This window comes from Anguilla rostrata, chromosome 8 (genome assembly GCF_018555375.3).
Source record: "Anguilla rostrata isolate EN2019 chromosome 8, ASM1855537v3, whole genome shotgun sequence".
Lineage (NCBI taxonomy): Eukaryota > Metazoa > Chordata > Actinopteri > Anguilliformes > Anguillidae > Anguilla > Anguilla rostrata.
In genome coordinates this window covers 9,485,126-9,500,913 of record NC_057940.1, presented here as the reverse complement: position 1 = coordinate 9,500,913, position 15,788 = coordinate 9,485,126, and the positions used below count along the sequence as shown (strand labels likewise).

Sequence of the window (15,788 nt, the reverse complement as noted above, 5' to 3'; positions counted from 1 at the left end):
CCCCTGGGTTTCAGGGGTCAAAGGGTCAGTGGAGATGAGCTAAGGGCTAGCGCCGCCGTGGTCGATGTTGGTTTTCATAACCGACGTTTCAGCCCGGAACCTCTGTCACGTTCCCGCAATAGCCCTGGGGTGGGGGGTATTTATTAGACAGACAGACAGACAGACAGACAGATAGATAGATAGATAGATAGATAGATAGACAGACAGATAGACAGACAGACAGATGTGCCTCTTCAAAATAACATTAAAATCACCCATTCTAAAAATATGAACAGATGAAACCCATGAAGTGTACACACTTTGCTTCAGAGAAACTGCATTGATCTGCGCCTAACAGTGCAGAGACTGAATGCTGATTTTATCTGACCTTGACATCAAGTGGACACAGGGGTGTTTTTTTTAAATGAAGCTGTACTGTATTATATGAAAATTTCACATTAAAACAGAAATGTAGACTCTCAAGGTAATGGTATCTGCCACTGGCTTCACATCCAGCTTTCCTACAGGGTACGTGCTGAACCGGATATCTATGGTCCAATAAGATAAGGGTAAATTAAATGAGTCTTACAGTTTGTTCATCTGTCTCCAGTGATATTTCCCAGAACCTGAAAGTCAAATAAGTCAATGGGCCCAAAAAAAAACTAAAAGATACAAAAGAGACCAAATGAAGCAAATAGTTTTGGATTGATTAATTAGATGAAATGGTGTTTGCAAATGTTGTAGTGCCAGAATTAGACACAAGGCGGCAGAAGAGAGCACCAGAACTTCCACCACCCTCTGTGTTGGGGAAGACTTCTTAAGGAAGTTAAACTGGTGGGTGATGAGGTGGCAAGCCGAAAGAATCAGTTTGGGGTTTTGGCTAGGACGCTGGGATACCCTCTGCTCACTGTGACCAGTGCCACAGTACCTTTAATTACCACAGCGAGTCATGACTTTAGTTCAACATCTCGGCAGATCTCCTGCCACACAATCCACACTGTCCCTTCAATGCATCGGGATTAATTTGGACCTTTGAAATGATCGCCCCCTACTGGCCCACTGACACCAGCACAAACCATATATATTTATGTGCTTAGCGAAAAAGAAACGTTCGGCAACGGTGGCAACATGAAGGAAACAAGTTCAGGAAAATTAAAGACATACATATGTTCAGATGTGAAATGCTGAGATATACTGGTGCTTTATCACCACCTGCTGGAGGTTAAAGGAATTAGAATCATAATCACATTCATTGATCCTGAATCTCTTTTTATGATTTGAGTCCAGTTTCTTCTGTTGCTGTTCTCCATCTTCCAGTCCAGTCTCCACTGAATATAGGAGAACAGAAACACGCCAGACAAAGTTTTAAACTTCATTTTGCATTTTAGTTTATGCATATTATCCACACATCTTTGGCTATTCTGAGGTTATAAGTGGCCCTGGATTTGTATCTATTCATTGCTTGGACAATGTGAATATAACCGTTCTCTACCAGACCAACTATTGTATGCATTTGAGTAGAATATGGAGGAAGTCAGCATTTTAGGTTGAAATTTAGAAACTGTAATGTAAGATTATTCAGAATTAATATGTCTCATGGCCTCATATTGACTTTTTTGTAAAAAGCATTTTTTTTTGCAGGGAAAAATACTTGTCAAAAGAAATAACTGTCAACATATAATTTTACATTTGTTATATTGTATTTGTGATATTTACTATCGTTTTCCTTTTCAACGAGTAATCAGATGTTTTCAAAGGTACCTATGGCTTCAATTAGGTTTCAGGGCTCAATTTCAGTTAGGTTCAGTTAGGGTTAGGTTTAGGCTTACAGTTAGAATTCGGGTTTGGTTTGGTGTCAAAATTATGGTTATTATTGATTTATTTTATCATTAAAAATATTTTTTAACTTTAATTTTAAACTGTAACATTTGTTTGCAAATATTTCTACATATTAGTTTTTTCTAAATCTTCATAATGTGTAAATTTGAAAAAAAAAAATCCATTATAAACTTTTTTTCCCCTCAGGTTAGAGCATCATGCACATATTTCAGTATTCAAAGATTTTTATTTTACGTTAAAACATGCAGAGATGAAAATGCTACCAGGGTTCATACACTTTTTCACCAATGATTTTCAATGACTTTTCCATGACTTATCCACAACCTTTAACTGAATTTCCATGACCAAAACAAATGACTTTATCTCAGCGAGACGATTTAAAATTATTTATTGTAACACTAAGTAAAATTAGGTCTGCATCTGAAACATATGGTGCCTCTCTAAAACAAATAAACACCAGACAGACACACTTAGATACATTCTTTCATATTTTAATTCGAATAGTTTAACATTTTGTCAATGTCTCAAACAGGGTTAGAAATTGCGACCATTTTGGTCGCATATGCTCCCAAAATTTAATCTGTGCGACTTCGAAATATAATTGGGAGCATTTGTGCGAGTGCAAATAATTGTTCTGGTGCAACCTTTTTTTTTTTTTTTTTTTTTCAGTCGAACGTCTCTTCCTCTGTACATTCGCTAGTTAGTACACTCAGTATGTGCCTTGTGAGCTGACGGTGACCCTTCTAACCAATCGTGAGCTTGACATTCTTACCTTTAATGCTGATTTTAAATTGCTTAATGTTAGCCTTCAATCACTCCCTTTTGCAGCACTCCACTGTGACGCGACACAGAGAGCTAATGCGTTTACTTATGTTACCTGAAGACAAAAGTTTATGTTCAATTTATTTATTTCTCCGATGCAGTTTACTGGCGGTTGATTTAATTAGCGGTATTAATGTGACGAGAAGCGCTTTGTCGTTTGAATGCATAACACGCAATTCCTTGAAGAGTTGACACATTTTAGGCGTGACAGTTTAACTGTTACTTGTAAACCGTACTGTTATATCGTCGTTTTTTATCAATAAAAAATCTATTGCATATATTGTTGGTGCTCCTTACATTTTGGTGGGTGCTCCTAACTTTTTGAAATTGGGAGCACCAGTGCTACCAAGTAAAAAAGTTAATTTCGAGCCCTGATATATTATTGAAGCTGCACTTCCCTGGCATATTGTTGGCACAGTAGGGGCTACGTTTACTAACTGCTACATTAGCAGAAGCGTGCCTGTTGGGCGTGCCTATAAACAGACTGAGCCAGACCGAATTAACTTCTCACACCACCAAAATACCGCGAAGGTTACGTGCCAATTTACGTTTTATTACTATACATACCATTTTTATGATTGGATTAATTAGCTATTGCATTTGATGCAACTTTAGCTATATTTCCATTACTTTTCCAAAACTTCTCAAAAAATATTATTTTCCATAACTTTTCCAAGGCCTGGAAATTGCATTTTAAATTTCAATGACTTTTCCAGGTTTTTCATGACCGTACGAACCCTGTGCTACACATACCTTGCTGGAGACTGTAATAACCGCTATTGCATTTCTGGCCAGGAGGTGGCGGTAAAAGAAAGCGGAAAGCAATGGCGACCGATAGCTGCCGTAACAGGATTCAAAAGAAGCTTCAAGTAACTTAAAACCATCAAATTAACAAGATGATTGTGACACGTATAATTAGTAACTATTCTTTATTTACCTTTAGATAAATAACCACAGATATGTACATTACAAAAAAAAACAAAAACAAAAAAAATCTAATGTGAGCACTGACTGCACGTACACTGAAATGCCATTGGACTTCTTGAAAACTGAACAGTGCAACTATGGAAACAATATCAATGGTTACATGTATTGCATACTTGATTTTTCACCCTAGCACCATTCCTGTGATCTTTGACTTCAAAGAAATGCAAAGGTGAATATATTATTATGCATAATTGCTGTTATTCATAAATGAATGCCTTTATACAATTCCATAGGATGACCCGGTTTGAATTATATATTTCATGTGCTGGTAAATATTTATGTGAAGGTATATATATATTTTTTTCTCTCTCGTGTTCAGGTAAGGAGCTTGTATTGAGATTATGTTTGAAAAGTTTAATCTGCTTGGTCCACATTTTTTCCTCTCAAAGATATTTCGTTAACAGCTTGGTTTATAATAATTTTTTTGTAAATTTCATTTCATAATGTATATATATATATATATATATATTTAATTTTTTTGGCAAAAGAGTAGCAAGTCTTGTCCATTAACAAAATCAACACCAAGTGTACCAAATATCATCTTAGCCGTACACATTCAGCCATGAAACTACAGAGGAACGTTAACAATGATGCAACAATGTAACATTGATGTCAGAAATAAAACACTGAAAAAAATTCATGTAACACTTTCAAACTTTTTAAATAGGTCGTACCACTACTCATATCAAGGGCTGAAAAAATCCGCTGCATCCTCGAACAACCAAATTTATACAACACACTTAGTGTAGGGAAGATAAGGTCATCGTTTTTCAAAGAAGGAATTTCACTTTCTTGTTTTCCTTTAACAGACAGGGATTAAATGTGGACGTCGTCGTAGCTCCAACAAAGCACACACCAAATTTATTCGCCGCTTACAGGTATACAAACGAAAACACTCAACGACTTGTTTCTGAGGGCGGTTGGCCGTTAAGTCCACACAGCTGGTCATTCTCTTTGATCACTGTTCATTTCCTTTACAAATAAAATAAATTAAAAAAACGAACCCGCGTCTGCCTGATAAAGCCTTTTCGTCTGTACGGGCGGTAGCGGGCTGAAATGCCCGGTCCGGTCTGGAAGTCACTGGGTTCTCGCCAACTGCCGTTTCGCGGCTCGGCTTCTCACTCCGAGCGCTGGACGAAATTTTCCGGAAAAAGTCCTTTTGGGGCCGTGCCTCCCTGCTGGAGCCAATCAGATTCCTTGATTCCTGTGAGCCAGCCGGCATCCTGGAAGTGAATAAATGATCATCTCATCACAGCAGAACACTTATAACATCCTTATTTTGTCTGCAACGTACAAAAAGGACAAAATTGCAAGTTTTGCTGCTGTAGACAACAATAAAAAAATGGGCACAGAAAGGAATGCCTGCTTCCACATCACTGAAGTGAAAGACAATATCCAATATGAAAGACAATGTCCCTCTCCAACAACATTGCAGCAGTAACCCGGGCATGCAGATTTTTCCTATACAACATCCGCAGAATCCGCCCCTTTCTCACCACCTACTCAACCCAGCTTCTGGTCCAAGCAATGGTTCTATCCCGCCTGGACTACTGCAACTCTCTTCTGGCTGGACTACCGGCATCTGCCACCAGACCCCTGCAGCTCATTCAGAATGCTGCGGCTCGTCTGGTCTTCAACCTCCCCAGACACTCCCACGTAACTCCCCTGCTCACTACCCTCCACTGGCTGCCTGTTATAGCTCGCATCAAATTCAAAACATTGGTTCTAGCATACTAGGCAGTCAAGGGATCAGCCCCAGCATACCTTCACAAGATATTCAAACCCTACATGCCAGCCAGATCCCTCCGTTCTGCTACCTCAGGACGCCTAGCACCTCCCCCTCTTCGCACCTGCACTTCCAGAACACGTCTCCTGTCTGTTCTGGCCCCACGATGGTGGAATGACCTCCCTGTGGAGGTCAGAACAGCTGAGACTGTGACCCATTTCAAACGACGACTGAAGACCCACCTCTTCAGGCTGCACCTCTCCCCATCCCTCCCTTCCCCCCCTGTAAATGACTAAACTTAGGGTTGCAACTAGGCAGCTGTTTAATAGGTGACTTAGTTGATGCGCCAGTCTTAACGACTACTTGTATTTTTATTTATTTTTATTTTTCCATAGATTGCGTTGTTGCCGTTCTCGTTGTTAGTGTTAATCAGTTTAACCACCAGGGTCCAGGTTGAACTATGCGGTTGTTCCCTGTACTTGGACCGGTACTTCTCTCTAGGGGTTTCGTCATACTTGTTCCTGGTTATGATTATACACTTTGTTGTACGTCGCTCTGGATAAGAGCGTCTGCTAAATGCCTGTAATGTAATGTAATGTAATGTAATATACAGAGGACTTTGTATGCTACAAGATAATTCATTTAACAAAGCTATGCTTGTTCTTAACACTGAGTATCAAACAAAATAGTCACTTCACTTAAGGTCTTTAATGTTTTCATACTGTACATGCCATGTCACTCATTTATAACCTGCTTAACCATTTCACACAAAAATGTGATTAGAATGTCCTTAACTGAACATTCTAATGCTGATGTAACATTGAAAGCAATGGCAATGGCTGTCTTAATTTTTTTTTGTTACTTGCTCTTCAAAGGGGAAAATGTGTTTCTCAAAGCTAAGGATTTGGCCCACTGTGGATACACGCAGCAGACACTCCGATCGCAGCTGACCAGGGGCTGGGCCATGTCCTACCTGATCTTCCACGTTCTCTGTGGGGAGCACCAGCACCACGTCCCCCTTCTTCAGTTCTAGCTCGTCGGAGTTGGCCGCCTCAAAGTCGTGCAGCGCCTCCACCTGGCGGACATGGCAACCTCAATCAAAACCCCGCCTCCTAACCTTCCTAACTTTCCTATGGCAACGGTCTACAATCTTGGCCGTCACAAGGAATCTCTACCAAGGCACTGTATTTACAGGTACATCATTGTGGTGTGTCACTTACACTAGTGCTAGTTTTTTCCACTGTCCATGAATCAGTCAAAATCCCTTACCTTTATAGCACCAATCATGTAATTAGATAACTGATATCCCATGAGTACATTTTAAGCATCGTCAAGCATAAATATTAACCATTTTCTACAATAAATCACAGATCAAAAGTTCAGGTTATTTTTCTGAATGAGAAATGTATTTCTTGTCGAAAACCTCTGGGCTTGCACTGGAATATAGTGTGCTGTGAAAAACTAGATAGGACTCTGGTCTTCCACAGATTCACAAATGAAATGTGGACACAATAAGTTCTCATATTTAGAGAATGACTGACATCGCCTGCTGGGGCCTGTAGCAGGGGGCGAGCCCTACCTTATAGAGGAATCCAGGGGGCATCCCAGGGGGCCCTGGCTGACTCTCAGGGGTCACCCCATTGCCAGTGGACACAGTGGGGGAAGTGATGTCGCCGTCGCGGTCATCGTCACCCTCGTTGCTGGAAGCAGGTTCGATCACCACTGATGGGATAGGCATCTTTTCCTTCACAGTGAAACAGGAGAGAGTAAGCACACATGCACACACACATGCATGCACGCACACACACACACACAAGCACCCACATGCACAAGCACATGGACGCACACACACACACATACAGACAGCTGCCTCAAAGACCACGTGTACATGACACATTTTATGGGCCGCATGTCCACACATTTTCCAAGAAAGTATAAACATACATACTCTATAAATAAACATACTCATACAGTAATATATACATTTCTCAACATGCTTCACAGCCCCAATACAATTTTAATACAGTATCACCGTATATGAAAAATGTTTAATCACCTCCATAAACACTGAAATCAAGAATTTTAACTTTATACATTTCACATTTTGTATCTGTTACACCACTTAAGTTTCTAAATCCCTTCATCATAAACAGAATAACAGTAACAGTAGTGCACAGTAAACAAAAAAACACATTCTACATAATGAAATTATTAAATTAAATAAATAAATAAAAATGATTTCGATTTCCAAGCAGGAAAACAAGGATATCCTCCTGAGACCCAATAGAATTTATATTTTTTGACATGACACAAGCACCGTGAATGACAAAAACCTGTTGCTGTGAAAAGTTTTTCCAAAATACTATTTAAACTTATTGTCTGTCCCTTGTAGGACAGGTTTCAGCACAGTAAAATATATGGTTTTTAAAAGAACCTCATGGCCACTACAGGGGACAAATATGAATTTCCAGGTCTTAGGAGGATATGCACTGCTTAGGTTTACAAAGGCCGTTGCTACTGGTGATGCGGAGCGAGGGAGAGGACGGAAGTGAATATCTACCTCCTTTGCCTCAGTCTCTTCAGCCCCTTCCTGTTTGCTTTCCTCCCCCCCTTCTGGCTCTACAGTCTAAAAGATTGTTTGTTAAGACGTGAGTACTAATGTTGGGGTACCACCACAGCCGGGGGGGGGGGGGGGGGGGTGTAGAAAGGAACAGTATACATCAGGGCTACCCAGCTCTGTTCCTGGACATCTACCGTCCTGTAGGTTTACATTTCAACCCGCACCCGATTCTACTAATTAGCAGCTCAGCGAGATCTCCAGCTATTGAATGAGGTGTGCTTTGTTAGGGTTGGAGTGAAAAACCTACAGGACTGCAGATCTGCAGGAACAGGGTTGGGCAGCCCTGATATGTATGCTCCAGTGCACCACAGGTTATGACACTTAGGGAAAGCAGGTTGTGAAGTGGGCTAGGTTGGCTACTGGCGCACAATACACCTCTCACAATAAACAGAGAATGCGTACACTTTACCATCGTGAAGCCGACTTTCAATGCATTTCCCCTTATAAAAATGTATTATAACATTATTGGGGGTACTAGTATTGTAAATTAATAAGGAAATGTGTGGTAGGTCTATAATAGCTAATGATATTATGTGTGGTAGATCTATAATAGCTAATGATATTTCATGCATGCCAGTCGTATAGCTACCTCAGTCCGGCCATCTAACTGCATGCCGGTTTAAATATCTATAATAACTAGATATAGCTGAGGACTGGTGACATTCAGTCCAAAATGGCTGCCCTGCTTCATCCAGGTGAACGTTGATTATTTGGTATCTCTCCAAAAAGTGGATGGAATGTGTCACATTCATGTACAGGGTGATTTAAAAATAGTTCAGTATTCACGGAATGAGGTGTTGCACACAGCTCCGAAGCGCAACAACCGATATGTGCAATGTTCTAGGCCAGTGAGTCACTATAACCTTGATCTGCCAAATTCTCGATCTGCAAAATCTTTCCTTTAGTGTTATCAGTAATTTTCCTCTGTGCATTTAAAGTCTCCGTCTTCACTATTCATGTAAAATCTCTCTTCTGAGCAAGATGGTTCTTTTCAATACCAGACCCTGACTTTATAAGGGGGAGGCTTGAAAGACTGTGATGTATGAGTGATGTCTTCCACAAAAGGTCAAAAGCAGAATTGTTTTTCTCCTGACAAAGCCCCTCCCACCAGAACAATCAGCTGATACATAACTGTGGGAGGAGTCTCTCTCTTCATCAGGCAGATTGTCCTTTTTTTATAGCTGGGTAAAACAGCCTCACAATGACACTGCAATGTCACTTCCATGCCAATATTGTGAGAACAGCATTCTTAGAGCTCCATGTCGTATTGGGGGGAGAATATTCATGACCATGGCTTTGGCCGGCATTTCATTTGTAAGGATGATAAACACTTCAATTGACCTTGTGTTGAACTAAGTGAACAAAATCATTTGGTCACATACGTGAAAGGAACCACTCAGTCATTACAATTACAGAAAGGCACCAAAACAACGTTAAAATGTGTTTGATATGGATTGCCATTCCATAAAAAGGAAATTATATATCATATACTTATAGCATGAGGTAAATGACCTAATGAATTGATTGAGACTAATCTTGGCATACAAACAACAAAAACAATATTGCAATAGAATATCAACAAATTAGGATATGAAACTTAACAAATTAATGAGAAGAAAATACAATTGAGAAAACAAAAAAATAAAGCCTAGTTAACACCGAAATTGCATTTTTTGGAATATTGTCTACCTGCTTAAAAATCTGCAGAATATGGATATACAAGTCAGGATTACAGACATAATTTCATGCTCAGAAATAAGTACCCTCAAAAGCAACAATGAAAAAAATGCTAGAAATATACTGCGAATGGTCCTTTGGGGAAAATATTACTACTGCTACCCTGCTGACAAAAAACCTTCTCAGAATTTTGCTGTTGCAATCAACTACAGCATACTTATCTCAGCATTCCAACAATATGGAAATGTTGTTATATGCATATTAACAGTTCTTAACCGTTAAACAATTAAATGAATATACACCATAAAAAACGGCAGCAATGTTACCAGTGAAAAAATAATAACAATGAAGAAAAAACTGTTTAAATCCTGTTATTTAACTCTATAAACCCAGTGTCTTTTTTCAAGACATTGTCAATATCATACAGAGCAAGAGGAATACTGTAACTCATTTAAGAGCCCTCCCATAAAATAACAGGGTTTGTACACTTTCTTCCCCTGTCATTAAGTGGTTATCTTTTATTAAGTTTTACAGGATATGTTTTTCCAGTGTGATTAATCATTCATCATTTACCAGAGTCTGCTCTTTTGGGGACTCCTTGTCCTCTGCTGGGGCCTATATACAGTACAAAGCAGAGTTATACCAGCAATGACAGACAACAAAGTTTGCCAGGGATCAAAAAAAGACAGGAAAAGATTGGTTGACAGGGAAGGAGGTAAAGTACATGGCATCTCCAAGTGCAACTTTTTCATTTTTTTCCAGTAAAAAGAAAGATCATTACCAAACAATATATTGCAATATTTACATTTACAAAAAAATGATGTTTATTGTTTAAATAAAAAAACACACAGCATATTAATAATCCATACAATAAAATATAATTCATTAAATTAAATACATAAAAATAAATATCACAAGTACCACAAACCTGGTCAAAAATGAAACACAAAATAAGACAGAACCAGTTAACTTGATAAGAAGGAAGTAATTTGATAAGTGCTGCCATCAAGGCAATGTACAACTGAGCAAAACCTTTTCCTTATAACGAGCTGTGGTCCTGTTCAGTTTAACCGACTCCCTTCAACACAAATTACAGGACAAAGCTGTCCCTAGAAACTGAATCCACACGGATTCACAAGCATTTGCGAATAGAGCCTGTGATGCCAGGCTTGGATAAGCCCTGTGATTCGCTAACAGAGAGTGGGCGGAGGCTAGGACAGCACCACAGCATGCTGGGATAGTTACCGGAGCCTCTGCGGTAGGGGACCCCACCTCGACCTCCTCGGTTGTAGCCGTTTCCTACGCGTGTAAAGAGGTTATTGACACGTCCGCCCGCCAGAGGAAAGAACACTTTTACCTTAACACTTACTTACAGGTCTTACATCCCAGAAAAATCCTGCCCCACTCATTCATATAACATTGTAAAACATGTGTCTGCCTGCCTGCCTGTTAATATCAGGCAATAGTGTAAAAAGGCTGAGGACTAGAATATCAGCAGATCTTGATTGTACTTCCTGCGCAGGGACCGCTGATGTAAATAGGCTTGATGCTTGCTCTGGTTCAATCTTATTTTTTTTTAAATTGTGAATGGTCCCTGCTAAATAAACAACTATCTAAAACATGTTATGTCATCTGCCATGTAAGCCAAGCTCATATGGGCCTTTAAGTCACATATGGCTTCAGCTTCTCTTATGCCAGGCTGACATAAGTCATATTTACCAGGGCAGCTTCATCACAGGGCTGTTTCTCAGCGTCAGTGGGCGGAGTTATCTACGTACGGAGAGAGAGCGGGGCCATTACTTCAGAAGCAGGATATCAGGATATACGTGTGGGGACAGCGTGTGGGGAAAGTGAGGCTCTTTAAACACGGCCGATAACTGTTCCCTAACATAACAACAAACTTCTCTGCCCACAGTAGAAAAGCTGCTCCACTTTAGCAGCAATGGTGTGATCCTTTGCGCCATCTAGAGGCTGAATTTAGCTAATTCATGAGAAAAAATTGATAATTGGCATTTCACATTTTTCACGGTTCATGTTGTATTATACCACCATTTGTGCACCTCATTGTACTGACGTATGTATGTGACAAACAAATATATGCATACATAGTATGTATACATGTCATACAATAATATTAGTTCATACAAACATGTTTTTCATAATAACAACAAAACATAACAATAACATTGTCATATGTGGTAAAAATGGAAAAGTATATATAATTGCATATGTAAGAAGCCACTGAAAGAGAAATCGGTGAGCAAGGAGAAGTGACACCCACTTTCAGCATCTATGCTTTCTGTTATAGAGGCTCTGTGCCTTTAAAGAGCAGTGTGACATCACTCCATCAGGAGCCAATCAGCGCCTGGTCTAAATTGCTGCACTGCAGTGATAGGGATTCTGATGCAATGCCAATGGCAGGGCATTCAATCCAAGCAAAGTCACCAGAGCTTGTAATCGCCAGGGAGCCCTTATTTTCTGGAAAACACTTTGCTAGCTCAGTGGTGTCTGCATTAAAGCTGGCTAGAAATGGCAAGCTAGAAAATGTGCTCTGGGATTGCACAGAGAGTACAAGCATTCTTCCCGTAGGGCCAAACAACTGTGACTCATAAGCTAGCCCATCACGAGAGCTGTCTGCTTGCATTTATCCAGTCTGATTAACTTTCTGTGGTTCATATTCATAGACTTTAAATACTTCACTTCAGCCGAATGGTGTATGCAGCATTATGAATGACATCTCCAGTAACTTGTGATTCCTGTGTCTTAAGCATACTTTGCCTAGGTGAAGGCCTCTGGCATGCCATTCAAGACTTACAATGTTTGGAAAGCATTAGTGGGCATGGACCCACTGCAACAGACCCCTGCAGGTTAGACTCTAGGGTGGAGGAGATGCCATTGTAGTCCTTGACCTAATTTGCTTCAGTAAATATTCTGCTGTCCGTGTGACATGTGAAATGAGATTATGGTGTGTGCTCATCACATTCACAGACAGATAAAAACCCATCTGGGTCTACTGTTGAGATAAAGGAGAGAACACAAGCAGGGGTTTCACAAAGGATGATGGGAGCTGAAGTCTGGCGCTTAAGGTTCTGAACTGTGTTTGATCGACTGCGGACTCCAACTCCCATCAGCCCCACAAAAGCAGCCTTCACGAGGCACAATGCATCACAATAGTTTCACGCATGCGAACACAAAGTAAAATAACACCTAAAAAATAATAGAACATATCACACCTTTATCAGTTTGTTGATAAATGAATGTTCATAGAGAAAATTACAGTCACAAAACCAACGTAACCCAATGTACAATTTTTCTGTGGGCCACAAGAACTGATTTTAACTGAACTTTTTGATGGTTTGCCCTTTCACCCATAAAAAGGACAAATGATAGAGTAAAAGGCATAATTAATTGCTTGAAACAGAGCGTGACATTTTTTCCCCATACGTTCAAAACCTTCAAAAAGAAAGAGCACCACAGAAATGGCAAATGCATGAAAATAAATACATCAGCTTTGCATCTGTGATGCAAACAATGCAATAAAAACCTGAAGGTAATGAAACCAAACATACAAACATACAAGACAACCACAAAGACAGTTAGCATGCAACATTATTGCTTGCATTTCATTCAACACAGAAAAGGCCAAAAACTGGAGTGACTATGTAATTAAACACAAAATTTATAGGACGTCCACTCATTATCTACCTTACAACAAGAAAACAAATGTATTTCTCAGGGGTACATCTGTTTTGGTCACAAGCCCGGACACATTTCACAATGCAGTCGCACTTTACAGAAACTAATTAATTGCCTGTCATTACATTTTGCAAATTACAAAACATTTTGTAACGCAGTGGGAGATGTAAGCATTCATAAATGTTCATGATATCTTCTGAAACGCATGCGTGATATCAGGTATCTTAAAAAATATTCATGAACATTCAGGCATTATGAACTACTGCCCACACACTGTTCATTCTGCAAGCTCTCTGTTCATACTGCAAGCTCTCCGAAGGCAGCATAACAATTTAATAGTGTGTTAAAATCAGTACTGAAATTAAATGCTTCAAAGATCTCATTAAGATGTCCAAGACCTGAGATTAGAGGTTAAACGGCTCTCTACACATTGCTAAATGGAGTCACAAAAGCCTCAGTTTACCCGTGGGAGAAGCTAAAAAATTTTCACAGAGGACAAAAAAGTCAAAATCATAATTTTCCTTCTGCTTTTTGAAATGCTGGATCAAACCTGCCATTACAAATCTTTCTGTAATGTACTAAGCAGGGGCATCATGCCCATTGACACTGAGCATGTGCAGAGCATGTGCATGTGCCCCCTCAGATTTGTTGACACCACGTTTCACGATCGAGTCCACAACATAAACCACCTACATTCTGCTTGTTTGAGTTTGTGCCCCCTCAAAGATTTTGGGTGCACTATGCCCCTTGTACTGAGATAAAACTGATTGTATTTTCACCTTTTAGTTTTACTTTAAAAAGTTTTGTATGTTGTTTTTTTTTTTTTTTAAGTTCAGCCATAGGAGATGGATTCAATGGTGCCTTAGATAGTAATTCAGACATGTTTGCACATGCTAAGACTTCAACTCCCATAAGCCCCTCGTGGCCATGTGACCCACAAGGTGTCTTTGCTCTGTTTAAGGGAGGACATTTCAACGAAGCTTCTTCAGAGATAGAGGGATGGCAAAGCACTTCGCAAGGCCCTAACACCCGCCGAGTGATGGAGAAAGTCAGGTGGTATGACGGGGGGGTGGGGGGGAGGGAGGGGCTTGAACGTACCTCAGGGGACTCTGCCTCCGGGCTCACCACGGGCTCTGCTACCTCCGCCTCAGTGGTGTCCTTCACAGGGGGAGGAGGAACGACAGAGACGCATTTAAACTACAGCCAACCGCCTACAGGTGGGATCAGAGATCTACAGACACCGAGGACAATGCCTGGCACAACCTAAATTTAACACTTTTTTTCTTTTCATTTTTCGAACAAAACAATACATACACGAAAAATATACAGCTGCTTCACTAAAATCTGTCTCAGAGCTCCTTCCATTAAGACTTAAAGAAATGGAACTGGACATATATGGTAAAGCAAAAGGCACACCCTAAAAACAGGCTGCCTTCGTTTTGAAGCAGATGAATGTATCTGTGTCAGTCTTCACTATTAATGCACCACAGCCCTGTATCCTGTTAGTGTAATGGATCACTTCTCACAGTGATCTGGGTGACCTGACTGCGTACTGTGGCATTTAGGCTAATTAATCTGAGTCTGTACAGCACCAGTGAACATTTCTGTGGCGAAAAGTCGGTGAAACTCTGTCTAGTGAGAGTTTCTAGCCGGCTAGGACATAGCCAGGCTATATCTGGGTAAAACATTAGCTGCTTTGGGGTTAACCTGGCCCATTTATGTCAAAAAGTCTATCACCTGAGATTTCAATCCCTCTAGACTTCCAGATTCCAGCTTGTGCTCGCTGAAGTGGCATTTAGGCTAACTCACTACAGCGTATCTGTGACAAAGGCCACTGTACCTATCTGGTCTGCAGTTTTATACCATGATGAAAGAGACAATGCCTAATAAAGAGGAAATACTTGCTAGAACATCTCTGTCATTCAACAGGACAACGTTCTCACCAGTCGCCACACATGCCAGACCACTCGAAGAGTTAGTACGTCTGCAAACCGCAACTGTCCTGACCCTGAAAGTCGGGCTCAAAGACAGAAAAAGCGTACTAAAGTCGATCGACTATCTATCACGGTTTCAGAGGATTTAATCTGAGCATCCTGTGTGGATTACGCTTCAACGGAAGAAGGCGATAACCCGGGCTGACCCCAGGCTCAGGTAAACTCAATTTCGCCCAGGAGTGGGAGCAATCAGCCGCCTGTTGGAGCCCAGAGTCGAGCCCGGTGTGATGAAGCCCCACAGCCACTGCGGTGAACGCAGGATATCGAAGGCTTCGGAAGGGATAACAGGGGATTGTTGCGTGCTTCCTGATTGGCCGATTGCCTTTTCAGTGTCCCTGTCACTCCCTCTTCACCTGTAGCACACATCGCGGTGGAGATCTCGGCCTTATGAGCAATCGCCACGGCAATTTCTGCCAGAACTCAGCCCTTCGCAGCGACAAGCAATCGA

General features: G+C 40.6%; 1 protein-coding gene across 16 annotated transcripts in view; it reads right to left on the bottom strand.

Moving 5' to 3' along the window:
* Positions 1-3,552: 3,552 nt before the first annotated feature.
* LOC135260748 (amphiphysin-like) overlaps positions 3,553-15,788 on the bottom strand; it is a 58,194-nt gene continuing 45,958 nt past the window's right edge. For 5 of the 16 annotated variants that reach the window (XM_064346254.1, XM_064346260.1, XM_064346256.1 and 2 more), the window contains 8 exons: positions 14,445-14,504; positions 11,370-11,420; positions 10,896-10,949; positions 10,224-10,265; positions 7,914-7,979; positions 6,933-7,097; positions 6,327-6,428; positions 3,553-4,850 (listed from right to left, as the gene is read on the bottom strand). In XM_064346254.1, coding sequence (XP_064202324.1) covers positions 4,746-4,850; positions 6,327-6,428; positions 6,933-7,097; positions 7,914-7,979; positions 10,224-10,265; positions 10,896-10,949; positions 11,370-11,420; positions 14,445-14,504 — 645 coding nt within the window. In that variant the 3' untranslated portion in view covers positions 3,553-4,745. The remainder of the gene's footprint in view (positions 4,851-6,326; positions 6,429-6,932; positions 7,098-7,913; positions 7,980-10,223; positions 10,266-10,895; positions 10,950-11,369; positions 11,421-14,444; positions 14,505-15,788) is intronic. The other 11 variants (XM_064346267.1, XM_064346269.1, XM_064346270.1 and 8 more) reach the window with 7 other exon arrangements.